Raw genomic sequence first — 16842 nt, 5'->3', positions numbered from 1 at the left:
TCAGCATCCTACACAGAAAACTTTTTCTCTCTCATCATAAGTACATATCAATAGGTAAAGACAAGAAAAATATATACTTCATCTTTCTATATATTATTTGAAAAGCCACTGTTACATTTCTTTAAAATGGAAAAAAAGTCAGTAAGCAAAATTCCATCTCCACTGAGAAGCCTTCCTGAATACCACACTAAAGTCAATCACAGGCATATTAGCGATAGCTTCCTCTGTGCTCCTAAAAGTACTTTTTACATATCTCTGATACCAATTATCTCACTACGTTATAACCATCTGTTGACATCTCTATCTCTTGCACAGAGTATGCATTACTTGACAGCACAGCCATTTTTGCCAGCCAAGTATTATCAGGTTCTAGCACCGTGCCTAACCCAGTAAGCATGTAATAATGTCTGTTGAGTGAAGTGTATCATTCACTGCATTCTAAGACATCAAAATGTGGCAGTATTCATGGTAGGAATCAAACTTATATATTAATATCATCTCTGCAACAATATCAGATTTAATGGTAAATTAAGCACTAAGAAATTAGAAATTCAAAAGTCTAGATTTCTGTAGCAATCTTAGCTCTAATTATCTTTAACAAAGGACCGTGGTAGTATTTTAGATTTTGTTAAATATTTATAATGTTAATCAGCTCTTTAAACTACCTATCCCATAGTTAATTATTTTTACTGAAAACACTTGAAAAGCTGAGTTCTTAGTTCTTAATGGTAATGACCTCAGGTTTTATTAACTTTATAATCTCTATTTTTTAAAAATTAAAAGCATTAACATTGCCTTCTCAGCCTTTGTCAATGTCTGTCAAGCGAGGCTGTGTCTAGCTTGTATTACTCTGCCCTTTCTGTAATGCTCTGAGAGGCTTTGAAAATGTACAACAAATAACTTTACTTTGAACACAAAATGTGATGATTTTATATTCAAAAGGATTTACAGGGATAATTGTGGTGCATAGCTTGAAGGATTCCAGGACCTATGCAGGAACTTTCTTAAGATCCTTTGTTTTTTTCTTACTTTAAACATAGTTCACATTTTTCCTACCAGTTTTCCAAGTGAAATGATCATTTTGTACAGTTATGACAAAACAATAATGGAGAGGTAGAAGAAAATAGACTCCAGAATTTATCCTAAAATACTCCTGGATTTTTAGTTAGTAATAGTTAATATTATTATTAGATAAAATTATGTTTTGAGGAGTTAATTATACCATAAATTTAATACTGAACAACTAATAACTTTCCCTTTTAACTTCATATTGCTATAACCATAACTTTTATATGTATAATTACATATGTTCATTATTTATATAGACAGATTTGTGCACTTCAATGAATTTGAATGGAAAGAAAAATTGTATAGACGGTTGTATGATTTTAGTACATAATCATGTAATATAAATTTCCACATCAAGGGATGAAACAGAAAATTATATGAACATTTTATTAGCTATTAAAAAAACTTGGCCTGAATTTTATTTAAAATTAGACCAGTAACTAAAATTAGTTTTGAGAGGGGTAAAAATTCAGGGGTTTTTCCAAAATCAAAGTGAAATAGAGTTGAGTGGTTGAATGCTAGAATACTGTGGGTTGAAATGCTCAAGCCTTATAATTCTCCCCTTAGTAAACTGGTTCTTAAAATTCCAAAATTATCTGACTTAAAAAAAAATCTACTAGTACTCTCATAGTAATGAGGTTTAAACATGATTAATTTCGATAGTTTCACTTTATAAAAAATTGAAACTTACAAAATGGATGTATCAATTTTTTTAAGTTATTCACTTAACAAGATCATTAATTCAAATAGTATTTTAACGTGTGAGCTCTCTGCATTTAAAAAAAAAGTAAGGCGATTTTTTAAAAAAAGATTTACACAAAACAACTCAGGAGCCCATTTATTGCATAAAGTGCAGATAGAGTTATTCTGAGTGCTTTCATTTCTTCTCAGGTGAAAAGTGAAATATTGAGCAGTTTTCTGTTGAATGTCAATGATGTCCTTAAACATTTTTTCATTGTTAAAGAGGCTTGAATGAATTACCTTGATAAAATCTTAACATCTCTACTCCACATCTAAGCTAATAAACAAACCCAAGAATAGGCAATATTTATGTCCCAATCTCTCAAGTCCAAAGATTTTATAAACAAAAAAGATCAAAATTAGAGCACTTTGATGGGAAAGGATGTTTTCTCTGTATTTATTAGAGTCTATCATCTTTAATATTTAAAAAGGAATCATATAGTAGGGCCCTATTTAAAACTTTTTATTTTCTATATCACTGACATGTTTCTAAAAAATCCCCCTTAATCACTGTGATTAGAAGTTAATTGATTAAGTATATCAAAGTAAACTCTAGCTTAGAAAATACATATTATCATTAAAAATATCAAATGATTTGCTACCTATAAAAATCATATAACATTTTATGACATTACCAAATGTAAGTGTAATCAAAATTTTAAAAGTCTTGAAAATGAAAAATTAAATTCCATTTTAGTCATTAAAATTTTTAAAATCACTCTGCTTATTTAAGTTCCCTTTTAAGGGAAATTGGGTACAGTTAGGTCTTCCTTTTATTTAGTAGGTATTTTTGCTTTTTATTTTAAAATACTTTTGTCACTATAACTGAGTTAATCTTTCTCTCCTTTTGCTTTTGGAATAGAATCGAGAATATAATAAATTCTCCATAATTAATGTCCCAAAAGAGAAATAACCAGACAAACCAGGCTAATGTATCCAAACCCAATGTGGGTACAGTTAAAAATATTTCAGTGAAACTTTTTTCTTCAAAAATGTTGTATTGCAAAAGTGCCAAGATTGACAGGCAATCCCTACCCTCAGAATTTGTGGAAATTACATGAGCTTTATATGAAGGCCTTTTAAAATCTAATATCTTTCTATTATTTGATTGTCATTTTGTTTGATTTTGGATCCAATTTTGGAGTCAGATAGATTTTTGATTCACATCCTTACTTTATGGTTCATGAGCTGTCTTACCTTAGGTACTCAGTTTCTAGGTGAAATAAAAACTACCACCTAAAGTGTTTTGAAGATTAACTGAGATACTGCATATAAGGCACTTACATATATGATTAAATCCATGACTGAGTCATAGCAGGTAGACAACACATGTTAACTATTAAAAGTTAACTTCTTCGAGATTTTAGATTGTATATTTGACATAGGATACATACTACATTTCATACCAATTAGAAACAATAAATGAAGATTTTTGCATTTTTGAAACTCTAATGTCACTTCAGCCATTCTTTTTTGCCTTTATGCTTGCAGGTACATTGCATGCCCTGGATATGGTACAAAGGGCAAAACCTGCAATGTACCATTAGATAACCTGGCTGCCATCCACTGCCACTTCCTACATCTCACTTTTTTATGCATGAATACTTTTTCACTTAAAGTGAGTCACTGTCATTGGAATCAATGACTTTCTATGAGAGTATTGCTTAGTTGAAAACACTTAAGAATTTTGTGCTTGTGAACATTATAAGCTTTCTGCTATTTGTAAAACTTATTCTAATAAACTGAGGTTCAAGAAAAATATCGGAACATGACCACTGTATTTCCAATGTGCCAATAACATAAATAGAACACTTATAATTTTGGTATAAAAGCAATTATACTGAAAATAAAAATGTTCGTATTTTGTAGAAAAAAATTGGTAAGTGTACTTTTACATTTTAAATTTCCATATTAAGAATATTTAGCAAACCTAAAATGGGCACAGAATTATGGTGAGGGAAAGTATGAGGAATATATAGCATTAAATATATAACATTAAAGAGTCTAAATATTTTAAAGGCAGTTAAACTACGTGCATTATTATCATTTAGAAGATAATTTTCAATTACCCAGCTTATTTTAAATAATAATTTTTAATGAATTACTTCAACTAAAACAGTATTTTCAGTGTTTAGGTAAAAACTAAGTAAATCTGATGGCTTGTTTGAAATTATGAGTATGATTAAAATAACTCCAAATAAAGTTGTTTTTCTCCACATGTCAAAGTAATTTAATTTTACATATATAGGACATATATTTATTTATAAATATCTATACATCAGTAGTAGATAATGAATTATTTCTTTGTTTAGCACTGCATACATATAGTTCAAAGTGTTTATTTTAAAACCCCAGGTAGTGTTAGTATAGTTCAGGACTAATTGTAAAATTAAATCCTATGATAGTTGAGTAATATGACCTAAAATTAATTATACAGTTAAGAACATTGCTAGCTGACTACCTGTGGTCTATGGATATTAGTGGGTAGAAGAAGCAAATTTCTCAACTGAAATTCTTGCTAATACAAAGACATAAAATACTATATTCTAATCTAAACTCTTTTTTCACAAATTTTACTGAATTGATTCCTCTTGTACCAACAAATTAGTAGTTTAACCATTTTGGTATTTTAGCTCTCAAATGAAAACTGTTTTAAGGATGGTTATTGCAAACAGCTAGATTAAAATCAATATTGATGACTTTGGAAGCTAACTGCATAAGGTATCACTTTCCTGTGGTAGTTACTGTTGAACTACAGTAACTTCATGTAGAATAGGCAAAAAATAAGTCAGTTGTTAAAATAAGTTATTAAAATATATGCCCGCTAAAATACATTAAGCTTTATTGCAATACCATCATTTTTTAAGTTATTTTCTGTGTTTCCTATGATCACAGGAAGTTTATAATTTAAAAATCTTTATTTCAGAATAGGTCTTGAGAAATGTAGGCACATGCAATTATATCTACACACACGTAAATGAAAATTAAGAATGGACTCAACAAAACAATTCCTTTCAGTGGGTATTTCTGTTTCCATCCCATCCTTCAAATGAGAAAACTTAGCTGGCCTTGCCTCATCAGAAAATGGGCAGGTCCATTCCAATATAGGGCATCCCAGTTCTCTCCATGGCAACAGCCCTGGATAAGTTAAAAGGCAACTGAAAGTTTTTAAGACTACTGAGCACTATTAATCCTTTTTTTAAAAGTGCAAAACAGGCCAAACAATGTAGAATTCTCCAGAGCAAAGGCTGTCTTTTACCAAACTTAGAACTGTTTACATTGTCACAAATACTGTGTTGGATACCTATTCTTGATAAATGAATGAGATAAAGGGTCAAAATCCGGAAGTCCATCCCTGGAATATACCTCCTATTTAAAAACAAAAGGGATTAGGAAAGGATGCTGAAGAAGGACTCTTAAATGAATGAATCTGTACACTTTAAAAAGTGGAATGAATGGGAAGAGGGAGGAGAGGAGAGGGCAGTGGGAAGGAGGGTTAATAAGCAATTCCTTTCTCCAGCCTCAAACCTTTTAAGACCACAACTTTGCAAATATATTATTTCATCATCATTTAGTATTTAAAATTTGTCTAAGAATGATGGCTTCAAATGTTGCTACCTGAGGAAGTGTGAGGAAGAATGGTCTAACTGCAGGAGAGGACACAGAGATAGTTGTAGTAGCTGAGGATGACCCCATTGTTTCTTTTCTTCTTCAGGATTTTGATCAGGAATGACCCGGCTAATGTGCCGAGTTCAGGAAGTCAGAGCTGCAAGGTTCTTTTGAAACCAGACAATAACCTAGTTCCCTTCGCTTCCCTTCCCTGCACCTCTGCCCTGCTTACTGCCAACTCTCACTCACTTTAAATGCATCAAGCCTATTACCATCCCAAGAGTATCAAACATATAAATACAGAACTTGTCCACTGACCATAGTAGAGAGAAAAACAAAATTAGCACTACTGGTTTGTACGGGTTTCTTTTTGTTGTTGTTTAACCACCCCTCCTCCCAGCCCCCAACCCTTTGTGTGTGAGGATTCCCCTTCAAACCACCCACAGACCGAGCAGACGAGAAGAAATGGTAATTTTCGGTTTAAAAGTTCACTTACCACGGCAACCTCATATTGCTTTGTCATGCTTTTTGCACTTAAATTTTCAAAACTGCTTGTGCTGGGCGCAGAACTGGGAAGGCAGGGCTAAAGTATCTCTAGTAATCACAACAAAAAGGAGAGAACATTCACCAATCAGAATTACATTTAAATATACAATCAAACCCCAGAGCAAGACGCACTGTTCAGAACATACCGGGGAGGGGGTGGGGGTGGAAAAAGCCAAACTAACAAAACAAAAGGTAAAGGGGAGAGTTGAGTGGTTGGAGGGGAAATTGATCCAAGCCGCCTTTTGACCGTGGACTGGCTTAAAACCACCACCACCACCACCCCCGCCCCCAGCACCCCCGCGATTACCCGAGTGACTGCACTTGCCTCCAGCCAGCTCAACGGCAGCAGAGGAAAGCCCCATCTAAGTTCACTAGCCCTGCCACAGTCTTCCACTGCCTGATGGGTTCCTTCAGGAAAACACTTCCAGAGGCATTCATCCACTTGAGGTCTGGGGTTGGCTGCTGCTGCGAGGCTGCTGCGAGCAGCTGCTAGGATCCTTGCCGTCTCGTTCCTGCCTCTTTCGAGCTGCACAATAGCCCCGGCTGGGTGCACCTCATTAAGCCAGCTGAGAGCCCCAGGAGCAGGGCAAGCAGTGTGACAGCGCTACCTCTTTGTAATGACTGTATGATGGATGCAACCGAAGGGTGGGGTCTGGGTGGGTCAACACTGTTAATGACAGTATGTATCATTCTGTCCGTCCTCTAGGAGAGGGAAGCCCCCTGCCCTCCCCTCAGGTCTTGGGCTCGCTCTCTCTCTCTCTCTCTCTCTCCCTCTCTTCCTCTCCCTCTCTCCTATCTCTCGTCTCTGTCCCCTGTCACTCGCGCGCACACACACACGCACACACACTTTCCTCCCTCTTCCCCCACCTCCCTATGCCATTTTCTGTAGTCAGCGTTCAAAAAAAGTAGGAAAACCATCGGGTAATTTCCAACTGAACCGATTACGGACGGCGAATTTATCCAAACACTTAAGGAAGGAGAGGATCCTAAAATCGAAAAACGAAGGCGGAAGGGGCGAGAAGAACGGGGTGGAGTTGGGTGGAGGAGCGAGGGGGACGTTAACTGGCCAATAGTTTGCAACTGCCGGTCAACGCGCGCAGCCTACTCAGCGCTGCTCGGCAGGCGCTGGACGCCGCCTCCACGTGCGCCGCGCTCGTCCCAGTGCCCGGGACGGTGTCGGGGGCGGGCTGCACGGCGAGAAGAGCAAAATAAAACCAGCCCGAGAGGCCCTGGCTGGGGTGGAGACTGCAGGAGTAACTTCTGCACCCAGGCAGCGCGCAGTCAGTCCGGGAAGAACTCTGCAACCTGACCGAAAGAAAGTCCGACCCACCCGGGAGGGCTGCCAGGATGCTGAAGCGAGTGTCAGTCAGGGTCCGAGACTCCCAAGGCGGGCGAGGGCTCCTTCCCCTGGCCATTGGGTCCCCCCCTCGGACCAACACCCCCGTCCCGCTTCAGAGCGTCGGCCCCACAGGTGCGCAGCGAAGTCACCACGTTGGGGACTAGCCCCCGCCTCTCTCTCTTCCTTTTCTCTCCCGACCCGACATCCTTTTCACTTCTCACTCCACTCTGAGTCTTGCCTGTGCTGGCCAGGCTGCCCCAGGGAGGCAAAAAAAGAAAAGAAAATATCTCTTCTTTCTCCCCCTGTAAGGGGAGCCTTGGATCTTTGTTTCACTGCCACCCCACTGACACCATCCCATTGACATTTTTCCCCCCTTTCAGTTTTGTTAACGGTCCCAAGAACCTAGTTCACAGGCGCTGGTTTTTCTTCTATAGGAAAGCCTTACAGAGTGATTTTTACTTCCCTGTGTGGACAAGTACACTTATTTTACACTCGGCCTCCCGTTTCCAACTTAACTGTGATGCTGTACACTCTTCATGTGGCTACAAAGCACCTTCCAGACATCCTGAGCGATTTCTCCAGAACCGTGCGGATGCTATTTATTTATATTTATTAGAGTTTATGGAGCACCACTTCTCTGACTCTGTGTAATAGACTTACATGTTTTTATCATTGATGTCTTATAGCAGCTAAGAGAAAGCAAGAAGCATAGAGAAAACGGTATTTATGACAATGAAGCATCTCTCCATTTTTATGTCAGCCATTTATGTATTGATCAGTTAAAATTTGTGTAGGTTGTGCAGCCTGCTGTACGCCATGGGATAGCACTAAAGATTTTATGCCACTCCTCAAAGAGCTTCTGATCCACGGGGAAGGCAAAATAACCTTCAGCTCTTAATTGCTTCTAACAAGAAACCACTTTTAACAGGTGGGAAGGAGAGACCTTGTCAGAAAGCTTTCAGCAAAGTAAAGGAACACTATGGTGTTGACCTCAGTGGTTCTTTCAGGTCATAAACCTGCCAGGCCTCAGAAGTATCCCCTCCTTTTTTTTTTTTTTTTTTTTTTTTTGTTAAAGCGATTGCTTTTCCCACCTTTTTTTGTTTTTTTTTTGAGACGGAGTCTCACTCTGTTGCCCAGGCTGGAGTGCAGTGGACCGATCTCGGCTCACTGCAAGCTCCACCTCCCGGGTTCACACCATTCTCCTGACTCAGCTTCCCGAGTAGCTGAGATTACAGGTGCCTGCCACCATGCGCGGCTAATTTTTTATGTATTTTTAGTGGAGACGGGGTTTCACTGTGTTAGGCAGGATGGTCTCAATCTCCTGACCGTTGTGATCTACCCGCCTCGGCCTCCCAAAGTGCTGGAATTACAGGCGTGAGCCACCGCACCGGGCCGCTTTTCCCACCTTTTTACAATTGTATGTTTTGAAGGTAGTACCAGACTTCTGTTCACATATTTCCTAGAATTAAATATAAAGGCAAGGGTAGGGGGCAAGAGAAGGCCAGTTGGAATTAGTGAGAAATCTAAATTAATTGACTAACTAATTAATTTACTAACAGTAACACCAACTTAAGCTTGCCTAAAAGAAGTCCTTAGTGATATAACTTAATGAGTAAAAATAAAAATTATAGATAATTATATATGATGTATAATTGTATAAAATTAGCAAAATAATTGTTTTTATGTAAATAGTTCTTTGTAAGGGCATCTGAAAACTGTTCAGACATTTCCTCTTACATTGTTTTAGTAATAAACTTGCATAATGAAAAAGATAAGTATAAAATAGTTGGGAGTGGAGATAGTTATTTGATTTTGTAATATGTTATTAATTGTAATCATAACAAAAGTTTATGATTAAAGTTCTCCATTTCTTTAAGACCTAGATGGGCAAGATACCAAATACTTTTCTTGGACTACATCATCTTGATTGAAAACTACCGAGATATTTTTGAAAAAATAGCTCATTTAGCTGGCTGGGTAAGTTTGTTTGTTTACAATGGACTTTTCAACGATGGTGGTAGGCATCCTGGAAGATAGCCACTTTACGAAGTTCGTTTTTCTCTGTTCTTGGCTGCTCCTCTAACCTTGAACTTTATTTAGTCAGGGAAAATGGAAGGAATGGGAATGCTAACTAATGGAAGAAAGATATTTTCTTTGAACTTTGAAAAACAGACTTAAGTAATTGAACCATAAATTTAGAAACCGGGCTTTTAACAAATGAAAATTTTAAGATGTATAAAAACAGCTCCCATAAGTATATGCACCAAATGTATTAACCTTGTGGTATATAAGATTGCACCTGGGAAAAGTTAACATCATTGGAGATTATTAAGACTTACCAACTCATTCAGCTTTAATAAGGAGAACTTGAGCCAAGTGTGGAACACAGTTGTACCAAATTGGCAAGAATTATACACTTAAATGTAAATACATTTTTTTCTGGGAGGTAAAGCTATTAAGCCCCCAAAACACTTTAGATATATTTTTAAAAACTGTCCTGCAAAAATGTTTGTCCTACCAAAAGTTTCTAGCCTATTCCATAATAACCTGTATGACAGTACGACTTGGAAAAGATGTTTAATATCTGAACAAGGTAATATGTTCTATTTCCTATTTTTGTTAATGGGATTATAGATGTGATGTATTTCAGGCTCTGCGTTATCTATGGCAGGAAAAAATTGAGGGCAAAAGAGTTTCTTTGGCATACATCAAGGACTACATTGTAATCAATACAAGCAAACCAAGTCTGGAAAATATATAAGCTAGGTATTAAATAAGTAATTCGCTGTCTATAAATCTCCTACCAGTGGGTGAATGTTGAGAGTCATATAAGGGCTTCAGTGACTAATGGAATACAGTTGCTCATCCCAAGCGACCTTGGCTATCCTTTTAGAAACTTCTCAACAAGTTCTGCTGCGTGTAAGAACAAGATCGTGTCTAAGAATCCAGTAAGGATTTTAAAGATTTTTTGCATGCTACCTTTGAAAAGCAAGTTCAATACTCAGTTTTTCAGAAAGCATTTGTTTGCATGCTGTTAAGATTTCTTTACCCAAGTTAGACAGTGGAGTTTCTAGAGTCATATAGAAATTGATTCCAATGCTTATAAACTGGGTGACTTGTATAATTCTCTTAATTACTCTGGATCACACTTCCTTCTTTAGTAAAATTAAAAGAACAAGGACCAACTCCTACAGTTGTGATGATTTAATGATACAAAGTGTAAAAACACACTGCCTAGTAAAATGTCAGTCCTATTGAGACAGACATCGTAATTTGCCTCACTCAACATGAATTCTTAACCTCCACCCTCCTTGTCTTACCCTAACTTAGAGACTGGGAATTTCAATATTTCATTTCCCAGTTTTCTTTGCATCTAGTAGTGGCTGTTTGACATAGTTATGGCGAACTAAATGTAAATGTGGCTGGGCGTGGTGGCTCACGCCTGTAATCCCAGCATTTTGGGAGGCTGAGGCAAGCAGATCACCTGAGGTCAGGAGTTCAAGAGCACCCTGGCCAACATGGCAAAAACCCATCTCTACTAAAAAATACAAAAATTAACCAGGCACAGTGGCACGTACCTGTAATCTCAACTACTCAGGAGGCTGAGACAGGAGAATCACTTGAACCCAGGAGGCAGAGGTTGTAGTGAGCCAAGATCACGCCTCTGCACCCCAGCCTGGACGACAGAGTGAGACTCTGTCTCAAAGAAAGAAAAAATGTAAATACATATTTGCTGAGGAACCTTCTGAACATGCTTTTGTTTTCCTGATGAAAGACTAATAGCGACCACTGCCATGACTTTTTGCCCCATTTGTCCTACCTGCTTCTTCCTATGTGGTATATGTGATTTCTGGAGCTAGAGCAACCATCTTGCAGTTATGAACCAGTTGAAGACCGATCTCTGAAAGATGGTGAAGGAAGATAGGAAGAACCCGGGTTTCTGATCGCAAACTTGACTTGCTCAATTAGTCCTGGACTGTTGACTTTTAGACATCTTGTTGTATACGAAAAAATAAACTGCCCTTTAGTTAAGCCATATTTAGCTGAATGTTCTGAATATTATGATACTGAAATATCTGCCACGATTGTTGTGGTTTTCTGCTTTTAAATAAAATCTGCCTTGATTATATGACTCTGAATGTCAGCCATTTTGAAGAATTTCAGGTAAAAAACTTTTCTGAGACTCCACCCATGCACCTATGACTAGGTCACCGTTTTGGGTTTGGATGATCTGCTCAAAGTATTGAACCTGGAGTGGGTTTGTAAGGACCTTTTTTTTTTTTTTAAAGTCCCACAACTGACAATTCTTTTTGAGGAAGCCCCATAATTGTACTAAAAGAGACAGAATCTAACATTTATATTGTCTAAATATCTTTTCTCTTTCCTTTCATAATGTATTGTTGCTTTTGTTTTCAAATAAACATACTGGGATGTGTTTATTTTTGAATATATTTATATTGAAATATTCAGAATATTGACCTTGGAAAACGATAAATACTTATTTAATTGATGATCCTAGTTTGCTGCCATAGCTCCACACATTTTTTTTTTTAATACAAGGTCTTGCTCTGTTGCTCAAACTAGAGTGCAATGGTGCGATCATAGCTCACTGTAACCCCAGACTCCTAGCCTCAATCTATCGTCCATTCTGAGCCTCCCAAAGTGCTGGGATTATAGGCATGAACCACCATGACTGGTTTCTACATAATTTAAAATGTCCTCTTTAGGAGTCATGTTTACAATGTGAATCACAATTTAGGAGAATGTCAGCAATGTGACAATAGTATGTTCTCTGAAGGTTGGATTTAATCTAGGAAAATACCTAAAACCTTGTTCAGAATCACATCAAGTTAATTAAGTGAGGAATCACTTAAAAACTGGATAATACAGGATTTTTCATTGCTGTTACAAAAAAACTAGGTATATACACAAAATAATAAGATCTAAAACATGTCTAAAATGTATTATAGCAAGGAAGTCATCCTTCACATAAGCATATATCTTCCTAAGGGACAGCTTTGGAGGCCCACACACTTGGTCACATGTGTTAGCTAAACACGTCAGTCTCATAGCTATTTTCAGTTGTAATTTCTTTGAATAAGCCAGATGTTTCCTTTTCACCTTTCCCCTTCCATTCTGTCATAAATTTCTTATTCTGAAACAGACTCAGTGTTCAATTGATTCAAAGCTATTTTTGTAATACCATCACTTTAGTTGATTAAAAAAAATGTACAAGTAGCAAGACAGAATAGTGCCACGAATACGATAGTAAGACTTTGAAGCAAACTGAATTTTATTTGAGCTCCAACCTTACTTCTTACTAGCTGTGTGATTTGAGTGGTTATTTAATCATTTCAGTCTGTTTTTTATCTGTAAAATGAAGATAAAAATAGTATGTCTCTTAGAGAGTTGTCATGAATATTAAATAGGATAATAAATATGGGGTTTGTGTATAATGCTGTGCATATAGTAAGTGATTAATAAGCATTACTTATCATAAAACCATGTTAGGCAAATAGCAAGGTCTTTGAAATACTTAAAATGTAAAGAATATTAGACCATTTATAGGCGTTGCTACCAGTAACTGCAAGTCTAAAAATAATTCAGCTAATTATGAGTTAATCATGGATAGTTAACATAGGCTGATCCGGATATTTATCTATCATTTTGTTTGATGCAGTAGAAAAAATCTGGTCCTTTAAAATAAATAGGCCTAGTTCCAGTGTGTGATAATAGGTAAATCTCTGCCTATCTAAGTCTCATTTTCCACAGTATAATGTAACTAATGACCGTTTTCCCAGGGAAATGTTCTTAAAAAATAGGTAAGAACCTGGTAATTACTTCTCTCTCTCTCTTGCTAATAAAGAATAGAAACCCGGATGTATTTTCTAAGAACCAGGAAATCACAATTAACTTTGAGTTTACAAAAGATCTCCAGAGAAATTCCATTACTTGGAGAACTAAGATCAGAGTAGAAGGTAGATTACTATTGATTTAGGTCATATATGTTTATGACATATCAACCAGATGATTAAACAAAAAATTAGTATTTTGGTGCAAGTTACTCAACTCCTCTGAGCCTGTTACTTCATCTATGCAATGAGTAAGTAGACTATGAATGTAGCTTTCAGTTGTTCAATTATTTCTAGTTAATTTGTTTCCAGTTAATTTTAACAAAATATAAAAGATGATTTTCTCATTTGATTCAACAAGACCTTCCCCTTACTGGCCTAATTGTATTAATCATGGAGGGGGATAGAATGTAGGCATGGGGAGAGATGAAATAAAATCATTCAGTGGTTTCTGATTGATTAGAGTTGATTATGTGTTTAAGGTAGAATATTAAAAAGAATATTTTTTTCAGGAAAAAGGGAAAGTCAAAGTCCTCTAAAAAGTATCTAGATTTTTAAAATTCCATATTTTACTAGGAGAGAAATATATCATGAATCATATATGTTAAGCTATGCCAGAAATAAAGTTAACCTAGAAATAAAATTATGTATGTTATGTAGACAGGGTCTCTGTTGCCCAGGCTGGAGTGCACTGGTGAAATCACAGCCCACTATAGCTTTGACCTCCTGGGCTCAGCTAATCCTCCCACCTCAGCCTCCCAAGTAGCATGACCATACCTGGATAATTGTTTTTAATTTTTTTGTAGAGAAATACAAAAGTGCTCATCCTCCTGCCTCAGCCTTCTGCTTCGTCCTCCCAAAGTTCTCGGATTACAGGTGTGAGCCATGGAACACAGCCTTGTATGTTAAAGTTTAATTTAATCTTTTTACATAGAGTAGAAGAGTCTATTGTAGAGCAATGGTTCTCAAAGTGTGATCCACAGCCGGCACCATTGTCACCTGGGAAATTGTTAGAAATGCACATTACTGGGCTTCATCCAAGACTTACTGAATAAGAAACTCAGGTGGACTCATCAACCTATGTTTTATTAATAGCAAGACCTTCAGGTTATACTGATGCAAGCTAAGATTTGAAAACCACTGCTGTAGGCTTCAGCAAAGGAGTACGTCTTTTGTAATTGAGATTGCAGTTTCTCCCATCCAGAGAAGGAGTCTCTATCTGCATTCCTGGAATCTGGCCTAGTTTTGTAAAGTGCTTTGACCAACAGAATGTGGTAGTGGTAACGACATGCCAGTTTGGAACCTTGGCCTCAAGAGTCCTTCACTTTTCCTCTCCCTTGGTACCCTTGTACCACCATGTAAATGGTCCTAAAGTAGCCTGGTAAAACATGAGAGATCGTATGGAGACGAGTCCAGTTGTCCTAGCTGCGGCCATCCAAACCAGCCTAGAGCCAGCCAATTCCTAAACATGTGAGACAGCCCAGCCAAGATCAGGAGAGCTGACCGATAGGCCCATGAGCAATAGTAAATGTTTACTGTTTTAAGCCACTAGTGCAGTTGATATTGGAACCTATATCCTTTTGGTTCCAAAGTCCCTGTTACTACTCTCCCACACTGAGGAACTGGGAGGACTATAAATACCTTCCAGTGTAAACCTCTTATTTCTCAGGTAATGAAACCAAAGAAGTGTAGTAATAACTTGTCTAAACTCATTTACAATGTGAAGTTTTCAATCTTTATAATGCCAAATTCTCACCTCTGATTATGAAAATGGAGACCCTGAGCAACAATGTCAGAGTTGTTTTGACCTGGGTAGATAATTTTCATTTTTAAATGAGTGTAATAGGTGATTCTGCTGCAGATGGGTCATAAATTATCCCGGAATGTCTAAGTCAAATTAGTTGTGGAGCAGAACTCAAAATCTGGTCTTCTGATTCCCAGTGAGGCCAGCTTTAAACTACACCAGTGATTTCATAAGGTAGGTAGATGGCTTCCCTCTGGTGATGCAGGATTGGCAGGAGGTGGCATATAACAGAATCACTCTAAGGAGCTTTTTCAAACCACCCCTTCATGGTCTGAGAACCCCTTTCAAAGTCCCCTCAAATGGGAACCCTTGCTATGGTAAATTACTATTACTGATGGGTTTATGTTATCTTCTCCAGCCTTCAGGTATTCAGGTGTTAAAAACAAGAGCAGTCCGGCCAGGTGCGGTGGCTCACGCCTGTAATCCCAGCACTTTGCGAAGCGGAGGCAGGCAGATCACGAGGTCAGGAGATCGAGACCATCCTGTCTAACACGGTGAAACCCCATCTCTACTAAAAATACAAAAAATTAGCCGGCTGTGGTGGCGGGCCCCTATAGTCCCAGCTACTTGGGAGGCTGAGGCAAGAGAATGGCGTGAGCCCGGGAGGCAGAGCTTGCAGTAAGTGGAGATCACGCCACTGCACTCCAGCCTGGGCGACACAGTGAGATTCCGTCTCAAACAAACAAACAAAAAACCAAAAGCAGCCCGAGGAAGGTTGAGAAGTTACTTCTGTACTGAGTGGTGCTGCCTCAATTTGTTTATCTGGTTAAATTTACTCTCACCCAGTATTATCTAATAAATAAAGGCTTCAGTGAGAATGGGACTCAGAAGTATTATGTTTTGACAACAGTAATTATATAATGACTAGCTTGGATCCTGCTCATATAGCTTTATACCATTCCCTAATGGGGCATTTAACTGCAACACTACATTTAGATGACACCTATCTCTGGGTAATAACAATGTATGAATCTTTATGTTGGAAGTTTTCAGCTTAGCATTGATTCAGCCTAAAGGTTTTTCTACTTTGACCATAATTTTCTGGTATGCAGTCTCCTGCCTTTTTCTCCTTTTGCTTTGCTAATGAGTATTTGATTCGTGTACATTAACCTACTGGTATCCCCATGCACAGATATTATTCATCACCTGTCCTACAGCTCAATACTGCCTTTCAGTTTCTCTGATATTAAACCACCATCTATATGTCTGGATATCTGCTAATTTTTTGCTACAGGATTTACTTGCCAACTGTGTTTGTATCTAGTCTGCTCCTTTTCCTTTCCCCCAACATCCTTCCCACTCACGAGGAAAAAAGATTGAAACCTTCCCTGGAATGTTCTATCCTTTGGATAATGAACCTCTTGCATGGTTTCTATGTTCAGACATCCTGTCTTTATTGTATACTGTAGGCTGTCTCATTGTGGCTGTCACCCACACCACTGAGGCCTCAGAAATGAATGGCAACAGATGGGAAATGATGGAAACATGGGGCATGTGCATGGTCCTTGGAAGACAGGGCAATGCAGGTATCCTGAGGGCAGCGGCTTTTTCAGTTTTGGAATGCCATGGGTTTTTTTTTCTTTTTTAAAATTACACTTTAATTTCTGGGATACATGTGCAGAACATACAGGTTTGTTACATAGGTATACACGTGCCATGGTGGCTTGCTGCACCCATCAACCCGTCATCTACATTAGGTATTTCTCCTAATGCTATCCCTCCCCTGGCCTCCCAACCCCTGACAGGCCCTGGTGTGTGATGTTCCCCTCCCTGTGTCCATGTGTTCTCATTGTTCAACTCCCACTTATGAGTGAGAACATGCATTGCTTGGTTTTCTGTTCCTGTGTTAGTTTGCTGAGAATGATGGTTTCCAGCTTCATCCA

The 16842-nt window shown here is 37.8% G+C and overlaps 2 protein-coding genes across 6 annotated transcripts in view; one reads left to right on the top strand and one right to left on the bottom strand.

Annotated features, from left to right (window-relative positions):
- The window catches only part of ELAVL2 (ELAV like RNA binding protein 2), a 160170-nt gene extending 153289 nt beyond the window's left edge, over positions 1–6881 (bottom strand). For 2 of the 5 annotated variants that reach the window (XM_054519564.2, XM_024251822.3), the window contains exons 1-2: positions 6290–6605; positions 5915–6012 (exon numbers count right to left, since the gene is read on the bottom strand). In XM_054519564.2, coding sequence (XP_054375539.1) covers positions 5915–5941 — 27 coding nt within the window. In that variant the 5' untranslated portion in view covers positions 5942–6012; positions 6290–6605. Of the gene's footprint in view, positions 1–5914; positions 6013–6289 lie in introns of those variants that run through there. The other 3 variants (XM_054519567.2, XM_054519566.2, XM_054519559.2) reach the window with 3 other exon arrangements.
- LOC134759744 (uncharacterized) lies at positions 6593–15775 on the top strand. Its single transcript, XM_063714100.1, has 6 exons — positions 6593–6643; positions 7038–7435; positions 7738–7950; positions 9181–9280; positions 13962–14055; positions 15318–15775. Exons 1-6 carry the CDS (start codon positions 6593–6595, stop codon positions 15380–15382), a joined length of 921 nt encoding a protein of 306 aa, XP_063570170.1. The 3' UTR covers positions 15383–15775.
- Positions 15776–16842: the final 1067 nt, after the last annotated feature.

This window comes from Pongo abelii, chromosome 13 (genome assembly GCF_028885655.2).
Source record: "Pongo abelii isolate AG06213 chromosome 13, NHGRI_mPonAbe1-v2.0_pri, whole genome shotgun sequence".
Taxonomy (NCBI): Eukaryota; Metazoa; Chordata; class Mammalia; order Primates; family Hominidae; genus Pongo; species Pongo abelii.
Note: the sequence above shows the minus strand (reverse complement) of the source record. Positions and strands in the feature narration are given on the sequence as shown.

Coding starts and splice junctions, on each gene's coding strand:
- LOC134759744 (XM_063714100.1), top strand. CDS start 6,593: ATGGATGCAACCGAAGGGTGGGGTCTGGGTGGGTCAACACTGTTAATG. Junction 7,436..7,737: donor TCAGAGCGTCGGCCCCACAG/GTGCGCAGCGAA, acceptor TTTCTTCTATAG/GAAAGCCTTACAGAGTGATT. Junction 14,056..15,317: donor GAGCCATGGAACACAGCCTT/GTATGTTAAAGT, acceptor TATCTTCTCCAG/CCTTCAGGTATTCAGGTGTT.